Consider the following 27,659-nt stretch of genomic DNA (forward strand, 5'->3'; position numbering starts at 1 on the left):
CATAAGAAGAAGAAAGTTTCTAGTTGCCTCTGGAGTCAAGCATGACTCCTGAATCTACCCTTTCCCTGCAGTCAACACACAGTTCCCGGGTGTTGATCCTAACCCTATCCTACCATCCTATCATCTTCTTCTCCATCTATTTAAAATTCCTCTGTTGAGATGACCACCCCATCGGGTTGTTCCATGACTCTCCCAAGAGTCATCTACCATGACATATTCCACTTTGATTTTTCTCTCCATCCCCGACCCTCGGTAGGTCTAACACTAACAAACTCACCTGGGCCCTCCAGAGCTCGTCCTGTTCATGGGCCACCCGCCAGTGTGTGTCGCCCATCATGGCGACCAACAGGTTGATCATAAGCAGTGTGGCGATGATGGCGAAGGCAAAGTAGACAATGCTGTACATGAAGGGCAAGTCGACATCATAGTTGGCGGGCCCATCGATGATGGTGAGGAAAAGCTCAAAGGTGCTGAACAACGCCATGGGATAGTCATAGAATTCCCCCAGAGAGGATGGGTCCTCTGTCTGGAAAATGATATAGAACGCTGCTCCGCCCAGGAAGAGGGCATGGAGATCAGGAAACAGGGAGTTATCACAATAAGCCTGGGCCTGGTCAGTATTCATTCTACCTCCAATATATATCTCCATACAATTACACACACGCACATGCATGCATGCTTGCTCAATTGCTCAGTCATGTCCAACTCTTTGCAACCCCATGGACTGTAGCCCACCAGGCTCCTGTGCTCATGGAATTTCCCAGGCAAGAATACTGGAGTGGGTTGCCATTTCCTACTCCAGAGGCTCTTTCCCACCCAGGGATCGAACCCAGGTCTCCTACATTGGCAGGTGGATTCTTTACCACCTGGGAAGCCCGCATACATGCACACACACACACACACACACACAAATGTAGATGTGTAAATTATACATATTATATAAGTCACATTTTCCTTGTGTACTTGGCTAACGCTGAGATATCCTATGACCAAGTTTATCACTCTGGATAATGGCAATACTCAGAATTTAGCTAACATCTATCATCTATCTATCTATCACAGATATACATATCTACACTAGATTACATAGTATATGTCACCTAACTGGTTTTTACATTTTAGAGCCAAATATTTAAGAGGCACATTGTTACAAGAATGCATGAAATCTCCAACAACTTTAAAGAACTGAGCACACAAAAAGTCTAAAAGAAAAGAACCTAAAAAAAAATCTCAGTGTTCTCTAGATAATCATCCATTATTCTGAGATTTTCCTGAGTGTTCTTGGACCCTTGCAAAAAATGCGATGTGTGGACTACTGGATGGTGTTAGGTATCCTGGAAACTTATTACAGCATCAGAACCTCTGAAAGCCTCATCCCTGTGTGGGGAATGGAAATCTAAATAAGGTGACCTCAAGAGCAGACCTAGGGTCTATGACAAAGCATCGTTTTGCAGCAGCAAAGAACAGATGCTTTGGGAGATCAGTAGAAAATGACTCTGCTACATCCCCTCATTCTGCATACATATAGATGAGGGTGGGGAAGAAGAGAACATGAGGAATCCTCCAAACAGAAAGACTAAGTTTTACCCTCTCAGAGTTCCCACCTTGGTGTAGTTTTTCGGTCTACTGTTTCCTGAGAATCCCCATTAAGCAAGGGAATGCCGAAGACAGGAATGGCATCCTTTGTACTAAGAGCCTGGGGTTAGAGTCCTCACATGTCATCCTGTACATCCACCTGCCTTCCAGAGGTTCAGCCGCAGACATGAACTGGATTAGCGGCACCAGTTTTTGCCCTTCCTTCCTTCCTTCCTCTCTCCGCCTTTCCCTAAGAACTTTCTTCTCCTTGTTCCCTTGTGCTCTCCCTCCCTCTGCTCTGTCTCATCTACCCTGTTCTGGATGTTTCCTCTCCTCCTTTCCCTGGAACCTTTCCCCATACTATGTCTTGGGCCATGACTGGGTCACCACTGGCCATTTTGCTTCCAGCCTCTCTTCACAACTGTTCTGTTTTCCTTTCTCATTCTTCAAACCCTCCAAACCCCTCTTTTGTACCTCCTTTTCCAAATTGCTTTCTTTTCTTTAAACTTTGACTACATAAATGAAAAAAAATAGGACACTTTATGTGTTATTGAATGCTTTTCATTTCTTCTTCTGAAGTGTAAACATAGAAGAATTAAATACCAACTGTTTTCCTATGATATCTTTCACAACTGGCCCGTCTTTCCTGTTTCATATCCGTCTCTCTTCAAAGTCCTCTCTCTATCTCTCCTTTAAAGATGCTTCAGGGCAGTTAGTCAACACAAACATGATTGACCCAGAACTTTAGAGCACATGAGTACATGCTCTAGGCCAGCCTGAGTGACCCAGATCCTAAGCATATGAGCATGTTTTTTGATTCACTTTCCACTAGGAAGAAAAAAAAAAAAAGCAAAAGGGAGTGCAAATGAGAAATAAGTGAGAGGAAGAGTGAGAGAGAACCTTCTGGAGAACTGAATGCCACACTCTGGAGGAGGAGAAAGTGACGTTCTCACCTGAGGCGAATCCCACGATAACCACAGCCATCAGCCAGCAGAAACGCAACAGGTCTCCAAAAATCATCTACAGAGAACAGAGAGGGGAGGGAGGGTGGGGGACCATATCTCCATCTGCCTCTCAGCAGCTACTGCTGCTAGAGCGGAAGTCACCAGAGTTCCACCAGATCCAGTAGGAGCCTCATTTTCTTGTTGTTGTTGTTGCTCCCACTCCCTCCCTTGGTCTGGGAAAAGTCTGATGTCTGAAAGCAGGAGAAACTGGAGAAAGAACTGACCTTCTGGATCATGATGGTGAAGGGGCCCAGCATCTGGAATCCTCGTGCAAAGTACATGACGCTGCACCAGCCCAGCACCAGGGCGAAGGACATGGGTACCACCTCCCCGCTGGTGTTGGTGAGCCGCATTACCATGGTCACCAGCACCAGGAAGGAATAGGTGATGCTGGGGGGAGAGAGGGGAGGGGACTAATGAAAGGAGGGGCTGGGAATATTCTAGGTCCCTTCTAGCATGGTGCTGACGTGCACAGAACCCACCGCTCAGGCTCAGTCTTCACAACCACCTAAACACACACACAGTCACATCCACGAACCCTGGAGGCGAGGGTCCCAGAGAGGGATAGGGAGACCTGAAACATTTCCGGCAAGGGAAGGCAAGGACCGGAAGGAAGAACACTCACGTGATGACGTGGAATGGCCCCCCGAGGACAGTCTGTCCAAAATAGCGGGAGAAACCGACCCTGAAGATGTCTGGGATCTGGAAAAAGGCCGGGGGGAAGAAAATGTAGACTTCAGTTCAGTAAATCACAGCAACATCTTTTTTAATCCATTTCCCAGAGTAATGAAGATAAAAGCAAAAATAAACAAGTGGGACCTACTTAAACTCAAAAACTTTGCACAGAAAAGGAAACAAAAAACAAAAAGACAATCCATAGATTGGAAGGAAATATTTGCAGATGGTAAGGAATTAGTCTTGAAAATTTACGAATAGCTTATGACACTTAGTAGCATCAAAACAAACAACCCACTCAAAAAATGCGCAGAAGACCTAAATAGACATTTCTCTAAAGAGGACAATAGGCATGTGAAAAGATGTTCAACATAACTAACTATTAGAAAAATGCAAATCAAAACTACAATGAGATATCATCTCACACTGATCAGAATGGTTATCATCAAAAAATCCACAAACAATAAATGCTGGAGAGGGTATGGAGAGAAGGGAACCCTCCTGCACTGTTGGTCGGAAAAAATGGAACTACCATATGACCCTGCAATCCCACTCTTGGGCATATATCCAGAGAACAATAGGATCTGAAGGGATACATGTACCTCAGTGTTCATTGCAGCACTGTTTACAATGGCCAAGACATGGAAACAACCTAAATGTCTGTCAACAGAGGAATGGATAAAGAAGATGTGGTGTGTATATATATATATACATACACACACACAATGGAATATTACTCAGCCATTAAAAAGAATGAAACGAGGCCATTTGTAGCAACATGGATGGACCTAGAGAGTGTCATTCTGAGTGAAGTGAGTCAGATGGAGAAGGAGAACTATCATATGACATCCTTTATATGTGGAATCAAAAAAGAAATGATACAAATGAACTTACTTGCAAAACAGAAAGAGACTCACAGACTCAGAAAACGAACTCATGGTCACGGCGGGGAGGGGTGGTTGGGGACTTCAGGAAGGTCGTGTACACATTGCTGTGTTTAGAGTGGATAACCAATGGGAATCTACTGGACAGCACAGGGAACTCTGTTCAAGGTTATGTGCCAGCCTGGAGGGGAGGGGAGTTTGGAGAAGACTGGATGCATGTCTATGTATGGCCGAGTCCCTTCGCTGTTCACCTGAAACTACCACAACATGGTTAATCGGCCATAACCCAATACAAAATGTTTTTGGTGTTAAAAAAAAAAAGATAAAAGACTTCAGTTCAGTCTGAGGGCTCAGCTGCACCTCACCTCTAGGAATAGGATGATCGCTGACCCAAGGACTGTCATCAGCTCCCCCACCAGCCGGATTTTATCCTGCTGAGTCACGTAGGCCTCCTGTGGTGAGACATTCAGGATCAGAAGTGGTTTCTGATGGACTGAGAGGCAAATCTTTTTGAGTAAGTGGTCTAAAGTAACTCAACTCTATCCAAGATGAATAAGAGCTCCCCTTACCACCACCATTACCACCATCACCACCCACCCCAGCACTGTATTTGTCATTGCAGCTCAGTCTGTGACCAGGGCGTGAGTCTAAGTAAACCAAGATGCAATACACTGGGTTGGCCAAAAATACATTCGGGTTTTCCCATACCATCTTATGGAAAATCTGAATGAACTTTCTGGCCAACCCAATACAATATATATGTTCCATATATTAATAACTTGAGTTGGCATCACTTCTTATGCTGTTGAGTTGTAACTTACGATGATGTGTGTACTGAGGGGCGGAGGTCACATTTCAGCGCATCAAGTTAAGAAAGTTAAACCAACAGGAAGAGTTATTAGTGGCTTGGGCTGGTTTCAGCTATGCTGAAAGGCCAGCTTTTCCAATCTCGCTGTTGTCCCCAGCAGGTAGAATATAAACACACCACAGAACTCAGGTTCTGGGATTGACCTAGAACATGCTAGCTCCAGTGAGACCTTGAATTAGTCACTAAAACTCCCTGAGCTTGGGGTGTCTCATCTGTAAAATAGAGACTATAAATGGTTACCTCCTAGGGTTATTGTGAAGACCGAATCAGATGATATTTGGACGTATTATAAGCCACAGAGCACTATAGATATATTTGTGCTTTGTGCTAAGTCGCTTGAGTCGTGTCTGACTCTTTGTGACCCCATGGACTGTAGCCCGCCAGTCTCCTCTGTCCATGGATTCTCCAGGCAAGAATACTGGAGTGGGTTGCCATGTCCTCCTCCAGGGGATCTTAGGGATCAAACATGTGTCTCTTATATCTCCTGTGTTGACCGGCAGGTTCTTTACCACTAGCGCCACCTGGGAAGCCCCATAGATGAATTCATTGTGGTTTTATTATGATTTGGCAATATAGAAAAGGGCTAGAGACACTCTATGGTTTTCAGTTCTAAGGAAGGACTCTGTCTTATCCTGGATGGTAGGTGTCAAAGGTATAGGCCTAAGGTCAACATGAATAAACACCATCCTCCTCTGCACACCTTGCTTCACAGTTAAAAGCTTGCAGTGTTACCCAGATGCAGCAATCAAATTCTACAATAATGCCCCTTAACTTTTTTGAAGTTATGATCACATCTGAGAATATCATGAAGACCACAGGCCCTCTTTCCGGAAAACTGTTCACGTATATATAACTCCCAGATGAAATTATACAAATAATTTCAACACATGCGAGTACCCCTTAGACTTTTGGGAACTCTGTTCTCCAAGGTCATGTCTTTGAATTGTGCATCCAAGACAGGACTTGAGAGTCCTGGGGGATGATCTCCACTGAAAAGGATGGGATCCCTCATGAGGCATGAGAATCACCAATCATCTCTGTTCTACTGATAAACGGAACATCTGTCGGCTACTTCAGTAGTGTACTCACTGGTCCGGTGAGAGGCATAGCTTTTGAAACAGGAAGAGATGCTATGTAGTAGGAGGTGCTCATGGCTTCCCTGGTGGCTCAGTCAGTAAAGAATCTGCCTGCAATGCAGGAGACCTGGGTTCAATCCTTGGGTCAGGAAACTCCCTGGAGAAGGAAATGGCAACCCACTCCAGTACTCTTGCTTGGAGAATTCCATGGACAGATGAGCCTGGAGAGCTACAGTCAATGGGGGTCACAAGAATCAGACACAACTTAGCAACTACATCACCACTTCAGGAGATGCTCTAGGGCATAAAGAAGGCACCCATCAAGTATCCTATGGCCTCTAGGAGGGTGTGTGTCAGCTCAGAAGAAGCCAAGGATATAGTCTTTAGGGAAGAATAGAACCAGAGTTACTAAGAGATGGTAGAAATGTTTCAGATAAATTATATGGGACCAGGGAAGAGCAGGAAAGAAATTGGGACTATGTACCTTTAGGAAACAACGTTCTCTAACTATCTGTGACTAGACTTCAGTTCTTTTGCTGTTGATGTTCCCTAAAGAACTGATGTCCCGCCAACTTTTCTGATGTTTACTCCTCTTGAGAAACTGGCCAGTATTATTTCATCATATAGTGAGCGCTTTCCCTTTTGTTTTGCCTCCGTGGAAGCTCAGATGTCTTTTTTTTTTTTTTTTTTTAATCTCCAGCTCTAGCAACTGTCTTTGAATACCCTCTCCTCCATCCAAAGATTCAGATCATAGATCTTGTTCTTTTTCTTTATGTTAATGTTCCTGTTGCATCTGTCTTTCACTGTAAAACAGGCCAACTCGTTTTGAGAATCAGGTAGTAGGATAAATAATAAGTTTGTTAATTGTAGGGACAAAATAACACTAGATATAGAAATAGAATAATGGCATCTGTGTCATATGTGTCTATACACAATTTTTAAGAAAACTTTGGACCTTGGTTGCATAAAAGTGAAAGTGAAGTCACTCATTCATGTCTGACTCTTTGCAACCCTATAGACTGTAGCCCACCAGGCTCCTCTGTCCATGGGAATTTCCAGGCAAGAATACTGGAGTGGGTTGCCATATCCTTCTCCAGGGGATCTTCCCAACCCAGGCATCGAACTTGGGTCTCCCGCATTGCGGGCAGACTCTTTATCATCTGAGCCACCAGGGAATCCAGGACCTTGGCTGCAGATGGCTGGAAAATTGCCGCCAACTTTTTCTTTGTCTCTTCTAAGAAGAGGAGGATTTGGCCAGGAGCTTTGCGGGGATTAGAGCGCCCCTAGAGGACAGCAGGAGAATGGTATCAGCTCTCTTCCTCAGGGGATGAAAAGGTAAAAACCCAACTAATGAAGAATACTGGGGACAGTCTTGTTTACCACATATTCCTCCTGGGTCTGCCCTTCACGAGCACCACTTTGCTTGTTCAACAGATTCCTTTCCAAGCAGGAGTTCCCTTGCTCGAGTTCCCTTGCTCAAGTTCACTAGTAACAGAGGCGTCCAGAGATGCCAAGCTTTGGCCTCTGTTCCACTTGGTTTGGGGCTTCCCTGGTGGCTCACCAGTAAAGAATTCACCTGCAATACAGGAGACCTGGGAAATGTGGGTTTGATCCCTTGGTTGGGAAGATCCTCTGGAGGAGGAAATGGTAACGCACTCCAGTATTCTTGCCTGGAAAAATCCCATGGACAGAGGAGCCTGGTGGGCTACAGTCCATGTGGTTGCAAGAGTCGGACACGACTTAGCAACTGGACACACACACACACACACTTGGTGTCTGATTGTCCTAAAGTAGCTGTCTCCACCTCTCTGTCCCCACAGGTCTTTCCTTTAAAGCAGGCTGTAGGGCACCACACTCTCCTGCAAGCCCCCTTCCTTGCTGCTCTCCAAGACCACCACACAGACCCTTTCACAGGGTTGTTCTGTTTGTGTGTTTTTTTTTTTAATAAAACTGCTCTCTCTAGAAAACAAAGGGTAACATGCATGTGTGGAAGTTGCAATGAAAAGAATAGCAGTTCGTACAACTCAGTAGCAAAAAACCCAAACAATCCAATTAAAAGCTGGGCAGAGCACCTGAACAGACTTTTTTCCAGAGAAGACATCCAAAGGGCTGGCATTTGTATGCCAAAGGTACAGAAAAGGTACTCAGCATCGCTAATCATCAGGGAAATGCAAATCAAAGCCACAGTGAAATATCACCTCAGATCGACTACGATGGCCATTATCAAAAAGACAAGAAATCACAATTGTTGACAAGGATGCAGAGAAGAAGGAATCCTTGCACACTTATTGTATACTATGTAAATTTGTGCAGCCACTGTAGAAAACAGAAGAAAGGCCCCTCAAAAAGTTAAAATGGAATTACTACATGATCCAGCTTCTAGGCAGATATCCAAAGGAACTGCATCATAAAGCAATTATCCTCCAATTAAAAATAAATAAAAAATAAACAAAGGAAACGAAAACAGGATCTGGAAGAGATATCTGGACTCCTGTGTAAATTGCAGTGTTAGTCACAGTAGCAAAGCTCTAGGAACAACCTAAGTGTCCATCAAGCAATAATGGATAAAGATGTGATATACATATCTCACACACACACACACACACACACACACACACACACACACACACGGGCTTCCCAGGTGGTGCGAGTGGTAAAGAACCCACCGGCCAACGCAGGAGACATGAGAGATGTGGGTTTGATTCCTGGTTTGGGAAGATCCCCTGGAGTAGGAAATGGCAACCCACTCCAGTATTCCTGCCTGGAGAATCCCATGGACAGAGGAACCTGGCGGTCTACAGTCCATAAGATCACAAAGAGTCCAACACGACTGAAGTGACTTAGCATGCATGCACACACACACATACATATGTATGCATACAGGTATGCAGAGTACATCATGAGAAACGCTGGGGTGGAGTAAGCACAAGCTGGAATCAAGATTGCCGGGAGAAATATCAGTAACCTCAGATATGCAGATGACACCGCCTTTATGGCAGAAAGTGAAGAGGAACTAAAGAGCCTCTTGATGAAAGTGAAAGAAGAGAGTGAAAAAGTTGGCTTAAAGCTCAACATTCAGAAAACTAAGATCATGGCATCCGGTCCCATCACTTCATGGCAGATAGATGGGGAAACAGTGGAAATAGTGGCTGACTTTATTTTTGTGGGCTCCAAAATCACTGCAGATGGTGACTGCAGCCATGAAATTAAAAGACACTTACTCCTTGGAAGGAAAGTTATGACTAACCTAGACAGCATATTAAAAAGCAGAGACATTACTTTGCCAACAAAGGTCCGTCTAGTCAAGGCTATGGTTTTTCCAGTGGTCATGTATGGATGTGAGAGTTGGACTATAAAAAAAGCTGAGCACAGAAGAATTGATGCTTTTGAACTGTGGTGTTGGAGAAGACTCTTGAGAGTCTCTTGGACTGCAAGGAGATCCAACCAGTCCATCCTAAAGGAGATCAGTCCTGGGTGTTCATTGGAAGAACTGACGTTGAAGCTGAAACTCCAATACTTTGGCCACCTGATGCGAAGAGCTGACTCATTGGAAAAGACCCTGATGCTGGGAAAGATTGAGGGCAGGAGGAGAAGGGGACGACAGAGGATGAGATGGCTGAATGGCATCACCGACTCGATGGACATGGGTTTGGGTGAACTCCGGGAGTTGGTGATGGACAGGGAGGCCTGGCGTGCTGTGGTTCACAGAGTTGCAAAGAGTTGGACACGACTGAGCAACTGAACTGAACTGAACTGACATACAGGTACACATGTATATGTGTGTGCATATATACACAAACACACCAGAATATTATTCACCTATGAGGAAAGAGGAAATCTTGTCATTCTCAACAGTATGGATGACTTGACAACATTACGCTAAGTGAAAGAAGCCCATCAGATTAATACAAATACTGCATGGTATCACTTACATGTGGAATAAAAACAAGAGGCAAACTCCTAGAAAAAAAGAGTAGAAAAGTGGTTGCCAAGGGCTGGGGGCACAGACAAAATAAGGAGAGATTGGTAATAGGGTACAAAATTTCAGCTATAAGGGGAATAAGGTCTGATGGTAAAACAAGGTGACTATAGCTAATTACACTGCATTATACCACTGAAATTTGCTAGGAGAGCAGAACTTAATTATTCTCACCAAAATAAATAAATATGTGAGTTGATAAATGTGTTAATAGATGAAAGGAGTCCTTTCACAATGTATATGTATATCAAATCCCTGCGATGAACACTTTAAATACCTTAAAATATCAATTGTCAATTATATCTCAGTAAAGCTGAAAAATAATGATAGTGAACTTTTAAACCATTTTCCTTTTTTTTGATTTCGAGAGGAATTCTAGTATTTCACACTCATGTGTAATGTTGGCTCTTGTTTGGAAGAGATACTCTTTTTCAAAGTGGAGAAGGATTTTAGTGTTTTAAAAATGGACAGGGGCACTGAATTATAACAAATGACTTTCTGAGGTCTGTTAGACTAATAATCAGAATCCCCTTTTCATCAACCACCATTGCACTTCTAGAATTAAGCCCTAAACTCAAAGTGGTAACAAGTTTTTCTTTGAATTTTTTAGAATTTTACTCTTTGGGGATTGCATTCAAGATTTCCTGTCTACAAGGAAAGACCCATCCGCAGCTCTCTAGATTTGTGGTTCTTATGAAAAGGTTTGGGGACCAAGGTTATGTTTAGCAAAGTGAATTAACTATAAATTCACTTTGCTAAAGTCCTGTTCATTTTGCCTCCCAAATTCTCTCAAATGCTCCGCTGGCTCTCAATCCGTAGCGCCACTGCCTTAAAGCAAACCCATGGCACTCTGTACCCACTGCCCCCTCATTCAACCCACTCCTTACCTCGTTTTTGCACTGAACTTCTCAAATGCATATATCACGACCTGGTTTCTCTGCTTAATACCTTTCCTAGCTCCAGCATGTCTTTGGAATAAAAATGAGGGGGGAGATTGGAGTGATGAGTATTCTCTAAATCTTTATCATCGTAGAAATTCAATAGCTAATGTCTAAATTTAGTTAATGAATACAAATAGAAGTGTATTATTCAGTGGTACAGAGGTAACAACAGGGACCAAGGGCCTAAAGAGGTAAAAACTGGTTGCCTCCAAGAAGTAAGGCATGAGTGAGGTGGGCAGGCCAGTGCGCTGCTGGTCTTCATTATACTTGCCATTGGATTTTTTAAGTCATGGGCATGTATTCGTTACTTAGAAGTGCTCACTGTGAAACAGGAATGAAAAATATTCAGACTACCAAGCATGATGCCCAGAACCCCTTGCTGGGGTTGCACATGTGTTCTTTTAGTCAGAACTGTGCTTTGCGAGATAAGAAGGAAAACTAAGGGACTTCCCTGCAGGCCTAGTGGTTGAGATTCTGCACTTCCATTGCAGGAGGCACGGGTTCAAACCCTGGTCTGGGAGTCAAGATCCCACATGCCATCTGGTGAGGCCAAAAAAGAGGAAAAAAGTCTTATATTTTATTCTTCTTTTTCCCTCTATTTTTAAAATATAAGCCATTTCAGCACAATGGCTTTGCTGGTCCAGTTCCTGTCCCCATACTATGTGTCAGCTCCAGCCATGTTGATTACTGGGGTCCTCAACTGGTAAGACAGGTCTCCGTATGAACTGTGCCCTATTCTCAGAATGCCTTCCTCCACCGGCGTTTTTAGGTTCACCGTTAACCTCAAGACCCAGGTCACAGCATTCCTCCTGGGCCTCCTTCCCCGCCCCTCTGCCCAGATCAGCTGTCTCCCTGCAGGAACATGGGGCAGTCTCTGGTCACAGCCCTTCCCCAGCACACTGCAGTCATCTGGACATTTTCTGTCACACCAGGAATCTTAGAGCTCCCTTAAAGCAGGGACTTCTAACTCCTTCTTTTTATCTGCAATGCACACACAGCAGACGCTGTATTCACAAGGAAGGAAGGAGAGAAGGGGTCAGGTAAACAGACAGGTGCTTGCTGAGCATGATCTAAGAGCTGGAGGGAGGCAGAGGGGAACCAGGAAGCGAGAGCAGGGAGGTGAATGGAGAAAGGATGATGACGAACTGGGCTTGCCTGGAATTTCCAGATTCCTAGCTCAAGGTCACCTAAACAGGCTTAGTTAATAATGCACTGAGAAAATACTCCCCCCAGCTCCTTTAAAAAATAAGTGTCTTTCAACAATGACTAGAGTTCTTAACCTCTTTATATGGCTTAGAATTTCAGGAGTTGTCAACGGCCAGAGCCCCTTGGAGGCTGACCGGCCTTACTTTGTTAAGAATCGGCTTACAGAGAGTGTCTCGCTCACCAGCTGGTTGAGCTCATTGTCTTGAAGGAAATGCCCAGAGAAGGGCGGGCCTAGCAGGGCCCAGGTACCACTGTGGGGAAGGGTGGGGAGCAAGTGCAACAATCAGGAGGGGGAAGGCACCAGAAACAGGGGTCAGACCCCATCCGAGACCCTCTCCTTCTCCCTGAGATTCTTGCAGAGGAATGAAGCTCCCAGAAAGAGATCTGGTTGGTCATCATTCATGCATTCATTCCTCTCATCCTCTAAACTGTGCGGGGGTTCCTAACCAGGTTGCGCATCAGAATCAGCTGGGAGGGTGGTACTTGTGATTTAGTGGATGAGACTCAATACTCCCAATGCAAGGGGTCCAGGTTCGATCCCTGGTTGGGGAACTAAGCAACTGCAACCAGGCACACATGCTGCAACTACTAAGCCCGCAAGCTCTAGCGTCTGCTCACTGCAAAACTAGAAAAGCCCGAGTGCCACAACAAAGACTCATTGCAGCCAAAATATATACATACACACATATACACACACATACACATACACACAGTCACACATAGACACATACCTACATACACATACATATACATTCACACTCAAACACATACATACATATACATGTACACACATAACACACACACATACACACATACATACAAGAATTGGCTGGGAATCTTTGTCACAGCACGTATGCCTGGGCCAACCCTGGAGGCTCTAATTTGGTGCAAGAACCAAGCATCATTTTTTTTTTAAGATGGAAATATTTCTACTACAGATCCCCATGTGAGAACCACTGGACCAAAAAGGGAGGAAGATTCCATGGTTCCCTTATAAGCCTACCTTCCAGGGGCTTATTTCATGTCCTAGTCTCTGTGTTTCCTCAAGATTAACCCAGCAGATGTCTTCTCTCTATGGAGGCATCCTTATCCATTCCCACAGAAGAAGGACTTACCCTAGCCACCAAAAGTTTAATCACATAAAAACTGGGGCCTATGTTGATCAACAACAAGCTGAAGAATTGATGCTTTTGAACTGTGGTTCTGGAGAAGACTCTTGAGAGTCCCTTGGACTACAAGGAGATCAAACCAGTCGATCCTAAAGGAAATCAGTCCTGAGTATTCATTGGAAGGACTGATGTTGAATCTCCAATACTTTGGCCACCTGATGTGAAGAATTGACTCATTTGAAAAGACCCTGATGCTGGGAAAGATTGAAGGCAAGAGGAGAAGGGGACAACAGAGGATGAGATGATTGGATGGCATCACTGACTCAATGAACATGAGTTTGAGCAAGCTCTGGGAGTTGGTGACCGACAGGGAAGCCTGGTATGCTGCAATCCATGACGTTGCAAAGAATCAGACACGACTGAGTGACTGAATTGAACTGAACTGAACTGATGATCAACTCTAGAGCATAGGCAGTAGCTCAGTGGCTAGAGATCAGAGGCAGTTAGACGTCTGACTAACTCCCTACTCCTGCACTCCAGCACCTCTTATCTTGCTGGGGAAATATCAGGTGTGCCCAATACAGGTGAGTGTGGCAGGCGCTGGCTACCTATCGAAGCCTGGAAACAGGAGTTCCTCAAGCAGTGGGTCCCTCAGGAAGAAGCCTGGAATCCAGCATATTCCTCTGGAGGGAGAAATGACCTGGCTTTGTATTAAAGTTGAAGCTTCTGAAGTCAAGCAGACCAGAAGCCCAACCAGCGCTGCCCTTACTAGCTGATCATCAAAGTAATTAACCTCTCTCAACCTCAGATTCACCATCTTTAAAATGGTTATAAGAATTTCATTTACTTATGAGGGTATCTATGAGGATCACCCAGTATAAAACCTTAGCATCCAAAATGCAGTCCACAGAATCACAACACCAGCCTCACCCAGCAGCGAGTCAGAAACGCAGAAACTCAGGGCCCACATCAGCTTTCCTCTCTGAATCTGCCCTTTCACAAGATCTCAGAAGCACCGGCAAATGCATGGCAAGTGCTCAAAGCCAGCGTCCAATAGATGCTATTTTTACCTCCCAGGTTCTCTGCTTCTCCCATCTCTGTCTTCTCTTTAATTTTCTGTGCTTGTTCCAAAGAGACTTGGGTAGGACCCCCAAGTAAAGCAGTGTTGAGCTGGCGTATAGCTGGGTTTCAAGTAACTATGGCACTTTGAATAGAGGAGTTTGGGAGGAATTGTGACATGTAGGAAAAGTGGTCTCACTGACCATGACAGGTAGAGGATAGTTTTAGATAAAAGGAACCCACGAGTCACTCCTGCCACGTCCTCTCCCTGACTACCTACATCCCATCCATTGTATAGTAGTGATGATTCTATCTTTGATAAGTGCCCTGATGCCAACCCTTTCTCTCAGTGTCCCCTTCACATCTTGAGGCCAATCCACCACTATTCTCTTTCTTCACTGAACTGTAATAGCCTCTTAGCTGGTCCCCCACATCTTTCCTCGCCCCCTCAAACCTGTTCGCCACCCTACAAACAGAAACATTGTTCTGAAACAAAAGTATTATCAAGTGTCTCCCCTGTTTAAAATCTTGAGCCTCCCATTAACTTTAGGATAAAGAGTAAAATCCTTGGGACGGCCAGCAAGGTCCTACATGATTTGGGAAAGCTCTGCCTGGACAACCTAATCTGGAGGCTCCTGCCCCAGCTCCCTCTATTCTAGCCAGTTTTCTTTCAGTTCCTAGACATTCACAAGGCTCTTCCTGCCTCAGGGCCTTTATATATGCATTGTCTCTGTTTAGAACTCACTTTCCACTTTGAATTCATCAGTGCATGCATGCTCAGTTGTGTCTGACTCTTTGTGACTCCATGGACGGTAGCCTGCCAGGCTCCTCTGTCCATGGAAATTTCCAGGCAAGAATACTTTAGTGGGTTGCCATTTTCTCCTTCAAAGAATCTCTCAGCATCCTGTCTTCTGATCATAAGAAAAACTCATGTGAATTGTAACAATCACAGTTTGCAATGAAATATCTATTCATTTAATTAATGTCAATCAGTCTGCAAATGCCAAAAGGCAGAGGTGAAGTGTGTTTTGCTCAGACCATGTTGAGTTTCCAATACCTACAATAAAGCTTGGGGCACCCTTAGGCTCTCAGTAGTGGTTTGTTTAATGAGTGAAGTAACAAAGTGATTTGGAGCAAAGGGCATTGGAGAGATCAAGGAAAATCATCAAAACACAGAAAGGAAATCTGATGATGGGAGATCAATGCCCTCTTGCTGAACAGCAAATCAGGGGTCTAAACAATCAGAGTGATTGATTTCACCTTAGAAAGCTTAGCAGATATCAATCCAAGCTGAGTATGAGAATCAGTCAAGGAATTTCTTTAAAATACCATTGCTAGGGGCCACCATTTCAGACATTCTGATGCCTCAGGTATGGGGCAGCTTAGGGATCCGTAATTTTTTTTTTTTTTTTTTACCAGATTTCCATGTTTCTAATGTGTCGGTGTTGTTTAGTCACTAAGCTGTGTCTGACTTTTTGCAACCCCATGGACTGTAGCCCACCAGGCTCCTCTGTCCATGGGATTTCCTAGGCAAGAATACTGGAGTGAGTTGCCATTTCCTTCTCCAGGGGATCATCCCAACCCAGGGATCAAACCTGCATCTCCTACATTAGCAGGCAGTTTCTTTAGCACCGAACCACCAAGGAAGCCCTAATAAGTAGTCTTGGTTAAAAAACTACTGATCCAGCAAGAGATAGGATCTGCTCAAGTCAAACAGCTATTTGGTTTTAGAGTTAGGACTTAAATCTAAGCCACCTAATCCCAGACTTAGAACTTTCTGCTCACTTGGCAGTCTAGGAGAACTAGGATTATAATACACTTTGTTCTGCCTAAACCAGGTAAGCATTGGATGAAGACAGGAAATTAACTCTTATTAATTAAGAAAGTTCTTGGGAAGTCCAGGAATAGCATAAATTTTATGGCTGAGCAATGAGGCATCCTAGAGTGAAGACATTTCTTAAAATATCTCCAAAATTCCACCCTTTCCTATGACTGCTTTTGCCTAGTTTATGCCACCTTGTACAAATAAAGGAGTATTTTCTTTCCTTTCCAGTGTTTTGAGATGGTGCTCTGGGCTACTGTCGTGGAGTCCAGTGACTTTTCTAGATCCCATGAGACCCACAGAGAAAATTCTACAGTGACTGAGAGCTCTGTGTGTCCAGATTTATTAATAGAATTGGATATAAATGTACTCATTTATCTAAGACAAAGCTCTGTAAGCTAATTAATATGGCAACAACTGCATTAATCAAGTCAAGACCCTATGTTCGTACATTTTCATATTTCTAAGACTCTTAAGTAATAGAAATATAGAAAAAAAGAATTCTATATTATTCAATAAAAGTGGTGCATCATGAAAGCAGAATCTTTCAAGTCATGGTAATAAGTTTGGGAGCCCCTGATCTAATCCCAATTGACTTCCTACTAAGAGGAACACATGGGCCCCATCAACTCAGGACCAAGGCTCAAGGGCTCATGCCGAAAAACACAGACCTTTGCTGATGCTCTTCCCTATTCAAGCTGCTCACAGCTGCTTTCTTAAGCCCCACCTCCCCCAACCAAGAAAAGAATATTTGAAAGTCATGAGTCTTCTGTTTGGGCTAAAGTGGATTTTATCAAAGTGAATAAAAGGGTAAAAATGCTGAAGGGGGAAAAGAAAGGAATAAGAGAGAAAATGGAAAGAAAGTTAGAGCATTTAGCTATAATTATGTTTCATCTAGTCCTGAGGCAAGGGGAAGTATCTGCTAATAATTTAGACTATCTAGACTATCTGGGTCAAAGGAACATTATGTTCACAGGGACATAATTAGTCCTGCCCCAGAGATAAAGAGACACAGTGGTAAGAAGAAGGTAAGAAAGAAGAAGGAGCCTTGGTGGTAACCAGTTGCTCAGCATCACCCAGCTCTTTGGCTAGAAGGCTATCTACATTCTAGATCTGCATTCTAGATCCAGAAAATCCCCCCCGGTCAGTCTGAAACAAAGGAAGGCTGGGAAAGAATGCATCTGAGGAATCAGAGTCAGGAACACTGGAAATGTTCTGCCACCCCCATGTTTATCCATTTCCTTCATTGTTATCGCTCGCCCATCTCAGTTGGCCATCCCTTCCATGTCCTTATTTCCTCGTGTATGGTCTCCACATGAGGGACAACCTTCATGTCCCATTTGAGATGCAGGGAACCCAGCTTCCCCCGGATGCACCTATGCCCACCTTGAACAAGGCAGCCCCACCACACTCAGCCTTGTGTTCTGCAGGCAGCAGACCCTGCTTTGTGAGAGTCAGAGGCTCTGGACACATGGGCGCACTGTAGATTCACCAAGAGGCAATTCTAAAGCTTGGAGTGACTTGACCTACTTCAGCATTTAATAAGGCTCTTTGCCCTGTCCTTTCTTGGAGTATCCACTGCCTTTGAGCTAACTCGACTCAGGTTATTTGTTCCTTAACTCCTCCAAACTGCCCCTCTCCAAGTCCAGGTTAAGCTATACCTCTAGCTGACCCATTTGGCATTGGGCATAAATCTCCAGCCACTGAGCTCTTGCCTGGCAGAATTGTTCCTCCTGTGTCTTTTGCTTTCTGTACACATGCCTGCATTCCCATTTAGGTATTTTCAGGTCACTAGGACAAGAATTTTGGTTACCTATTAAATAACCCAGTGCTGAATGTACATGCCTAGAAGCACTCATGAGAGCCTGCTCGTTCTGACACACCAAGGAGTCTGCTCCTTTCAACAGCAGACTCGGACATCTACTCCACATCTCCTCTCAGCCATCCTCACCCCAGGTCTCTGAAGGTGACTCACAGAATAGCAAGCTCACCAGAGTAAAAGGGACCCCAGAGACTATTTCCTTCCAACTGCTACCTACTCCAGGCATCCTCTGCAGCACATTTGACAGGTGGTCAGAGAGCTGATACATCACTTTCAATGCGCTCATATTGACTGTGTTCTGAAGAGAATGCAGGTCAGAAGAATGTCTGTGTTACCCTAACAGACTACAGGCAGACTCAGAAAATGGACCTGAAGCACATTCTTCCTCCCTTTAGAACAACAAGGCTTCTGTTGAAGGTCACAGTTACAAAGGTCTAGTCTACAGACCTTTGTGAGTAACAAGAGATTTTACAAAGGTACAGGTAAACTAAGCATTCTTTCAAAGTTCACAGGAAACCATCACTCCCTGGACAAGTCCACTTGTCTTCATTAAGCCCCAGCTTTGGTCCCCTTAACTCCTGCATAATTTCTGTCCAGGTGATCAGGAGCCTGCCCCTGCCAGAGTCAAGGGAGTGGCATATTTCCTGGGAAGCGTGGCTCGGGTTTCCAGTGCCATCACCCCATGCTCTCAGCCCCTCTTATCCCCTCTAAGGGTCACCTGGAGCAGCTTCTGCTGGAATATGGTGATGTCTCGGGAATCCGTGCGGTTGCCACTACGGGCCTTGAGAGGGCGATGGATGCAGCACATGGTGAAGCAGATCATGTAGAGCACATACAAGGCTCCCAGGATGCAGAAGTAAGGCCGCCCGTACTTCCTCCACTTGAAGTTCACCAACTGCTTCACTGGGGTCAGCTCCAGAATCTGACGAGCCTGCCATAGAAGCAGAGGGCAGCAGGGGATGACCAACTCAGTGGGTTGCAGCCCCAGATTCCCCACAGGGTCCCAGACAGGCAGTATTATGATCAGCATAAGTATCATTCATTCAGTTCATCTTTTCATTCATTTCTTTTACAGACAACTAGTCAGTTTCTACTGTATGCAGTGCCTCATGATAGTGCTGCAGATAAACCATGGCAGAAGTAAATACCAGGATCTCTGAGCTCCTCAGAGGCTCTGAAGGATGAGACATAGATGGCTGAGATAGTTGAGCGAATGGAGAGTTAGGCAAGTAACTTTTATAAAGTAGCAGCAATTGCCAAGGCAGGAAGGGGTGACAAGACGTTGGCACATGAGGGGGATATGGCAGACTCTTTTGCAGGGTGCAGAGATTATTCTGTATGAAGCGGCTGAGGGCCAGATCATGGTACCTCATGAATGTCAAGCTAAGAAGTTGGACTTTGTTTACTGAATGCAATGGAAAACAATTGGGAGGTTCAAGCAAGCAGGTGGTCAGATTTGCTCTATAAGTATTATGGACATGAGAGGAGCAACAGAGGGCTCGGAAAGTGGGGTGTGGCCATAATCTAAGCTAGGTGGGTTAATGCTCAGATCTTAGTAGCCAATGAAACATTAAAGATGCTCCTGAAAGAGGATGATGGATGGAATGACGCATCTAAGAAAGTAGGAAAAGGCAACGTCAGAGCTTAGCTGGGGGGATTACCCACTAGCAGAAAAAGTACCTTTTCCCATCGAGCCTAGAGAGTAGGAGACAGACAGGGGGGCAGTTACTGGACCTGCTGGGCAGAACAAGGCAGGAAGTTGAAGAAGCTCCAGCCAGAGAGCCTCTATTTTCATCATAATGAACAAATCTTTGTTGCCCGATAGAACTGAAGGTGAAGGCTGGGCTTCCAATCCCTAAGAAATCCTGCTCTGAAGAAGTTCATACCAACCAGCCACTTTGTTCATCAGATCCTCTGATAAACCAGATCCTCTGTTCTTTAGTACCAGCAATCATCTAAGTTTTGTGGCTCTAGAGGGTTCCTAGGAAATTGTCGGGTGGCAGATAAACAATAAGAACTGTATTTTGCCACCATCTTGGAGGTTCCAGAAAGCATCAGTATTTTCTTCTCTTTATAAATCTTCAACAAACTTTCCTTTCCCTCATATCACCCAATCCAACACTGTCTGAATGACCCATGCATTTTTCCCTCTCTGGAAAGCTCTCTTTTTCCTCATCTGCCTGGTGATTCCCAATTCCTCCTAGAAACCTCAGCTCAAGCACATCTCCTGTGACATCTCTTCTGGTCCATCCAAGCCAACATAAACCAACTTCCATTCTGTTGCACCATTATGTACCATTGCACCATTATGTACCATTCATAGTACAGACCCCAATGATTGTTTATCTTGAATGCTATTGCAGTTACTGAGAACAGAGATGGGAAATCGACAAAGTTGTCTGAAAGGAACTGTTTTTTAATTTATTTCTGTATTCCCAGTTCCTGGTACAGTGTCTGGGACCCAGCAAGAAGCACAATATGCTGAACAAATAAGTGATAGGAAGCAACATCTATCTGGAGAACTCCTCATATGCAGTGTTAGTATGAGAAAGACAAGCAGAAGGGACCAGAGCTAAGCAGAGTGAGCAGAGTTAGGGAAGGGGTATTGATCATCATTTTCTCCCAAAGTCCCAGGAGTCTATCTTCACCCCCATCTATTACAAGGAAGCCTCTGGAGCCAAGGATCTTGGCAAACAGACAGGCTCTGCACAGACATCTGACAGCCCCTAATCCTCCATGGTGTCCATACCTCTCGTTTCTTGGAGGAGACCACAAGCTCTAGAAAGGACACGTCTTCTCCCCAGGAATCAATCTCCGTGAGGTCGTAGAGAGTGGAGGTCAGTGGCCCGCATGTCCACTGGATGTACTTCCGCTTCTGCATCAGGTGTTGGAACATCTGGGCGGACACAGGGGTGGGACAGGGGTCAGCGTGTAAGGAGCAGGTCAAGGGCAACAGCACGGTTGCTTACTCCTTGGATCTGATGGACAGCTGGGAACTGACAAGCCTCTGTTGACCTGAACCTTTTAATTTGGAGCTGTCTTTCCTTCCCACAAATGCTATAAAGATCTGAAAGGAGAGAATAGGCGAGGGGAGTGGAACTTTGGGTTACCATAGCAGATATTCTCAGGTAAGATTCTGTAATCCCCCCGAGTCAGAAATTCCTGAGGTTGAGGATTTTAGTGATGAGATGGAGGTAAGGGACCACTACCCTTTTGGGGAGTTTGGGAAAAAGGATCAGGAGAAGGGCCCCTGTGGGGTTGGTGGAGGCTCCCTCACCACAGTGTTGCCCTCCACTCCGGCCAGCTTGAAGGGGGTGAGGCCCTGGTGATTGAGCATGAGGTCCAGGGACTGCAGGTGGTCCCCTCGCCTGTCATAGGACAGCAGCAGGTTGTACATCTGGCAGGCAAAGGTTTTGTTGGGCTGGAGGACGAGGATGTGCAACACTGTGTTTCCTGGGAGAGGACATGGGGTGTCACGTGACCCCTGGGACCAGCGTCCCTGCTGTTCCCCAGGACCCACTCCCCCTGTGGGCCTGAGGGTGGTCCCAGCCCCTCCCCTGCCACCCCCAGCCTCCCAGCGCCCCCTCCAGCCCAGCTCTTACCCAGGGAGTCCTGGGCCCGGATGTCAGCGCCGTGCTCAATGAGCAGCCTCACGATCTCCTCGCTGCCCATGCAGGCGGCAAAGGACAGAGGGTGCTCCCCTGGGGAGGCAGAGGCCGGGCGTGAGGTGCAGGCGGGGAGGGGCAGTGTCTCCGAGTGACCGCCTCTCCCTCCCTGTGTCTGCTCTGGGCCTGGGTACGCTTGTCCGCAGGACCAGAGGCGGGGAGGTTGGAGGGGGCCCTGGGTGGGGGTGGAGGCTGGGCTCTGGCCTTCGGCCCTATGAGGGCGGACCCCTCCCAGCTTCCCCAGGCACGGAGCCTCCTCAGCCCGCCCGCCTTTGACGGGTACCCCCCTCCTCGTCCTCCCAGCCCGGGTCCTGGCTCTCACCAAAGTAGATGAGGTTGTGAGGGCTGAGGCGGAAGGCGGAGCCGACAGCCCTCGCAGAGACGCTGGCCCCGCGGGCGAGCAGGGCTTTCACCAGATTCACATTCCGGTTCATGACAGCTATGTGCAGTGCCGTCTGACCTGGACAAGAGAGCCCTCCATCAGGGGGTCTGTTCCCAGCTCTCTCGGAGACACAGCATCCCCCCTGGCTTCTAGGAGATCCCTGACATCCTTGCATGGATTTCCTCCCTTGGCTCAGCAGAGTGGTGTGAGACTGAGCCCCAGATGTCCCTCAGGCAGTTCACTTAGCTGTCCCTGCCTCTTGACTACTGGGGATGGCATGTAAGGGTAATCACTCTAGTGCGGCTATGAAAGAGAGAGAGTTCTGTTCTTCACGGAACGTGAAAGGAGTTGAAGGGAAATAACAAATGGCTAAAGAGGTCACAGACACTCACAGCCAAGACCAGGACCTCTGCCTTCCTCCCACACTCCTGAACACCCATCACTCCTTCCCCAACCTACCCTCAGAGGCTCATTGTAAGAGATGACTTCAGACTCTCCCCTACTTGGGTCCACCTTGAAAAACCGTGGAGGTGCCTCACCTACAAATGGCTCACAGATGGCGGGCTCCTTGACCAGCTCCGGGGCAGCCTCCATCAGCACCATGGCGGCCTCCAGGTTGTCATAGAGGGCAGCCACGTGCAGTGCCGTCTCCCCGACGGCCCCTGGAGCGGAGAAGACAGGGGCATCAACATTTCCCAGAGACACACTCCACCGCCCCTCAGCAGAAACCCTCAGAGTGCCGAGGCTTCTGCCCCATCTCTATCACACCGAACTCTGATCCCACCTCGTTGCCGGAAGTCATAGTTTCGGTCCAGCAGAAGTTTCTTCAGGACACACAGGTCATTGTCCTTGGCTGCCCGAAGCAAAGGAGACTCTCGAATCCTGGCAGAGGATGAACAGGAGTCAGGCAGAGACAGAACGGCAGAGAGGCCAAGAGCAGAGAGAAAGAGAGACCGTGTCCGCCTGGACAGACAGCAGCCACATGGAATGCGCGGTGACGCGTTGCAGCATTGTCTCCTGGACTCTAGCTTGGGGTCAGATGGGGGTCAGGGTCCCCGTGGGATGGCATCACTACCTCTTCCCACCGGTGGTGGGGGGACTCCTGGCTCAGCTGACTAAGGGGCAGAATGCCTGAGGGAGGAGGGCCCAGGGGAGGGAATGGGTGGTTCTGGTGGGCCCGGCCAAGTCAACCTAGCTGAGTATATGTTTCAGGAACTTGGGGATTGGGAGCAGGTGGAGGAGAGGGAATTTTTGCCGGGTTTCATCCCTGCTCCCAGGCCTGCTGAACCGGCTCTCTTTAGCCGAGAGGAGCCGGAGAGACCGGGATGGGGCTGAGAGACAGGCCAGCTATTAGGACTGGGAGATTTGTGAGCTGCTGGAGTTCTGACTCCCCGGGGGCTGTCCAGATGCACATTCTTGCTGCGGGGAGGGAGAGTTCTGAGATGGACTACGAAGGACCCATCCCACCCTAAGGGTCACCCTTAGACTCAAGAGTCTGAATGCGCTGTCGCGGCCAAGCGAGAGCATGGCTGTGAGCTTCTCTGAGTGTGTGCATCTCGGAGTGGGCGGGAGGAGCCCCACAGAGATACTCCTCCTGTGGTACCTCTGCAGGTTAATCTTTGTCTCTCCCCAGCCTGGACGAGCCAGACAAGAGATAATGCCGAAGCCGGTTCCTGCTGGGCAAGTATGTGTTGGCTCTGAAGGTGGACACACAGATGGCAGGTTGAGGGTCAGGAGGGGAGAGGTGAAAGGCCGGTAAACAGACTGATGGCGAGCGGTTCCGTGATGACCCCTAGCCCCCCAGTTCCTCTCTTCCAATGGTCCCCCCAAGCCAGGGGAAAGAAGCTTTTTATCTGAAGAAGAAGCTTTGGATCTCAAGATAGGGCTTAGGTCCGCCCCTCAGTGAAGCTCTCTCCAGAGAGAACCGGTGGAGTGGGGACCAGCCTACTGTCCATCTCACCCAGACCCTCTGTGTGAGCGCACTCAGCTCAGGGCAACCAGGGCCAGGACTGCAGAGTCCAGAGGCTCTCTGCATGCAGCCTCCATGCTCCGGCCTGGTGAAGCCACTGCCCATGAGTCCAGCCCTGGCTGCCCGCTCAGATCCGCTAACGGCAGCTCTCTGATGGGAGAAAAGTCCCCCGAACACCCCGAGGGAGAAGCCTGCCTTCAGGATGAGTCCCTGCCCCCATTAGTCTTCCGGGGTCTGGACTTTGGGGCTGACCACAAAATGCTCTGCCCCTCAGGGTCACCAGTCCCACCTGAACTGTCCCGGGGACAGGCTCAAGCCTCACTGTCTGCTCTGGATCTAGCACATCCTGCACACAGGAGACTCGGGAAATGCAGATGGGCTCTAGGAGTCCCCACTGGGACCCCCCAGGGTCGCCTGGTTTCCACGGTCAGCTGGTCAGTTCCAGGTGTTGCACAAACCAGAGCTGTCCCCTGTTGCCAGGTCATCAATTTCATTCTCATTAACAGTAACTCCTCACTCTTTCTTCACCCAATGAGTGTCCTAAAATCCACAGGATCTTAACCCTTCCCCAGCACCCCATTCCCCAACAGCCTGCACCCACCCTGCCCCACTGACCCCCACCATACATGCTGGCTTCTCCTGTCTGGTATCTTTGGGTTCCCAGCCCACCCCCTACCTTCACTAGGCAAGAGCCCAAGCATCACCCTGCCCCAGCTTTCCCGGGGCCCAATGCCACACCCCCCACCTCCACTGCTGACACAGGAGTTGGGCTTCCATAACAGATGCACGGGCCCCTACCAGCACCGGGCTCTGAACTCGGGTGCTCTGGTGGGCAGGGCAGACCGACCCAAGTGGGTGGAGGGCTTGAGGCTCAGGGAAAGGGGGGCAGCCTACTTCTTCTGCTGCAGCATGTACGTCTCGTCCAGATGCTGATCCCAGTCTTGCTGTCCCACCAGCCAAGAGGTCAGCAGTTTCTGGAGTTGGATCGAGAGACCCCTGGCCTTGGACGGAGGCGCTCCCATGTCTTCTCCTTCCAGGCAGTGGCCAGTCGCAGGGTGGTGGTTCAAGGGAGCAGGGCCAGGACTCAGCTGGCAGCTGAAGCAGAGACGAGGAGGAGGGATGGGTCACGAGTGGGTCTGGCGTGGCGCTCTGCGGGCTGTGCACGTGCGCTGAGGGGACTGGGGGCCCTGCCAGGAGAGAGAGACTTTACATGGAGGGGAGGAGCTCTTTCTGGAGAAAGCACCTGGGGCACACAGCCTGCCTCAGAGCCAGGGGGGGAGGGAGCTCGTTCCTATCAGTGAGCTAGGGCGGCTGAGACCGGGCCGGGAGAAGGGTGGGGCCCAGGAATCTGACCTAGGAGCCGGGATAGAGCCCAAAGGTGGGTCCTACAAGCCAGCTGAGCAATTACCTCGGATGCAGGAGAGTAGAGAAGCAAAGCCCTCTGACTCTGCTGTCAGGCAGGTCTGGGTTTGAATCCTGGCTTTCAGACCTTGCAGGTCAGTTAGGTGAAGTTTCTATGCCTCAGTCTTCTCATCTGTAAAATCGGGGTGATACTTACATGCTCTCACAGCAGTATCTGTAAAGCATAATCATAACAGCTCAAGGACAGTCGATTCTTCTTCCACAGAGGGGCTCAAAAGCTCCCAGAACTGCTTGCTCTGCCTAGTACCCCACAGCCCCGCAGCCAGCAGGTCTACTGGCTGCCCCTCCTCCTGGAGAAGCCCAGGGCCTCCTCTTCTGTTCCAGCTCCTCCCTTCCAGGCAGAGGAGACCCCAGCGAGCCCTGCATGTCCACAGAGGCTGGGCAGCAGGGACTGAGTGGCGGTGGAGGAAATTACAGGGCTCCCTCCAGGAGTGAGTCAACAGGAGGAGCACGAGTAAAGATAAGGCAGTGTTAAATTATTTTATGATATAACAGTTTCCATTTTTCTTCCTGATTGTTTTCAAAGAGATATATTCAGATATATCTCCTGAACTGTAGTCATTCAAGAGATCCCCAAGTTCCCTGGGTGCAGGCTGAAGCTTCTCTAGCTCCTCAGTGAGAAGACAGAGCAGAGAGAGATGCATGTGACTCCCCACGGCCAGTGGAAGGCAAAGCTGGAGCTGGCTTGCCAGGTGGAACCTCAGGTCCAAGTCACCCGTCAGACCTCACTGCTTCTTGGGAACCTTCTGCTTATAAAGACGAGAGGTGTGGGTGGAGATAGGCTGGGGACCCTCCGCCTTGGGGGTCTTCCGGTGCAGGGACCCCTCACTTCCTTTGCTGTAGGAAAGAGAGAGTGCTTCTCTAGAGACTGAAGGATAGACAAAACCATCTTTTGAGAAGGATGAGAACTGAAAGGAAAATAAGTAAGGAAAGAAAGAGGAGGTGTCTGAGACAGCAGGAAGCATGGGCTCCCCCAGGGAGGGGGCAGTTGCCATCTGGGAAGGGGGAGGGGTCACCTTGTGGGACATTTTTCTGCTTTGCTGGGGGCTGGGGCAGTGTGGGGCTGTAATGATCTCTGAAGCCTTGAGACTTCCAGTCTAAGGAGATGGAGGGAGCGATAGGGGTGAGGTGGGGGTGTAGATATGCTGATAAGCAAGGCTGCAGAGGAAAGGAGCGCCTGCCCAGGAATACTCAGCCCATAATGCTAGTCCTGGAGGGAATGGGGGTGGGAGGGCCCGGTCAGAGCCGCACAGAGCAGGTGCACAGGCTGGCCACCAAGGGCACGGTCCTTGGGTCCCCGGGAGGGAAGGGGGCCCTCCACCTCGGGGTCTTCCCTTCCCACTTGCACACTCCTTTGTCTGCACTGTTCTATTCAGTGGAGGGGTGGGCAGGACAGGAACAAGCCTCCTGAAGGAGACTAAACTGTCCCCTCATCCCACCTGGTAGGCCGGAGATTTAGAAATGACTTCCTGATCTTTGGGCTTCTCTGGTGGCTCAGCTGGTAAAGAATCTGCCTGAAATGCAGGAGACCTGGGTTCGATCCCTGGGTTAGGAAGATCCCCTGGAGGGGATCCCACTCCAGTATTCTCGCTTGGAGAATTCCATGGACTGTATAGTCCATGGGGTCACAAAGAGTTGGACATAACTGAGTGACTTTCACTTCACTTCCTTATCTTTAGGGAGCTCTCTCCTCTTCTGTTCTCTGGCTTCTCTCCCCAGTCTTTCACACCCTTTGTCAGGTCCTGCATGGCCACCTTCTCCTCCCTTCTCTCATCAGTCTTCATCCTCCAGGAGCTTTCTGCAAACCAGGAGTCCTACAACCTCCCTCCCGCAGGCAGACCCTTCCCTGCATGATGCTGATGCCCCAGGGTCTCGCGAGAGCAGATAAGAGCTGGTCCAGGGCCCCTGATAAAACCTCACTGTTTTATCTCAGAGCCCATTGGCATCAAAGGCACCAGACCTCTTATTCTGATATAATAAGGAGCAAAGTGTGAGTCGCTCAGTTGTGTCCGACTCTTTGCATCCCCATGGACTGTAGCCCACCCAGCTCCTTTGTCCATGGAATTTTCCAGGCTAGACATACTGGAGTGGGTAACCATTCCCTTCTCCAGGGGATCTTTCCAACGCAGGAATCGGACCCAGGTGTCCTGCATTGCAGGCAGATTCTTTACCTTCTGAGTCACCACGGGAGCCCAGAAAGG

General features: G+C 47.8%; 1 protein-coding gene across 1 annotated transcript in view; it reads right to left on the reverse strand.

Moving 5' to 3' along the window:
- The window catches only part of TRPV5 (transient receptor potential cation channel subfamily V member 5), a 38,110-nt gene that overhangs the window by 8,669 nt on the left and 1,782 nt on the right, over nt 1-27,659 (reverse strand). Inside the window, exons 5-18 of the mRNA XM_081534430.1 lie at nt 25,445-25,570; nt 24,931-25,131; nt 22,852-22,949; nt 22,607-22,729; nt 22,008-22,145; nt 21,623-21,721; nt 21,298-21,473; nt 20,770-20,916; nt 18,739-18,951; nt 4,504-4,590; nt 3,205-3,281; nt 2,804-2,969; nt 2,529-2,595; nt 278-546 (exon numbers count right to left, since the gene is read on the reverse strand). Of these exons, the coding sequence (XP_081390556.1) occupies nt 278-546; nt 2,529-2,595; nt 2,804-2,969; nt 3,205-3,281; nt 4,504-4,590; nt 18,739-18,951; nt 20,770-20,916; nt 21,298-21,473; nt 21,623-21,721; nt 22,008-22,145; nt 22,607-22,729; nt 22,852-22,949; nt 24,931-25,058 (1,788 nt within the window). The 5' untranslated portion in view covers nt 25,059-25,131; nt 25,445-25,570. The remainder of the gene's footprint in view (nt 1-277; nt 547-2,528; nt 2,596-2,803; nt 2,970-3,204; nt 3,282-4,503; nt 4,591-18,738; nt 18,952-20,769; nt 20,917-21,297; nt 21,474-21,622; nt 21,722-22,007; nt 22,146-22,606; nt 22,730-22,851; nt 22,950-24,930; nt 25,132-25,444; nt 25,571-27,659) is intronic.

This window comes from Giraffa tippelskirchi, chromosome 10, assembly GCF_054371585.1.
Source record: "Giraffa tippelskirchi isolate mGirTip1 chromosome 10, T2T-mGirTip1v1.2.pri, whole genome shotgun sequence".
Lineage (NCBI taxonomy): Eukaryota > Metazoa > Chordata > Mammalia > Artiodactyla > Giraffidae > Giraffa > Giraffa tippelskirchi.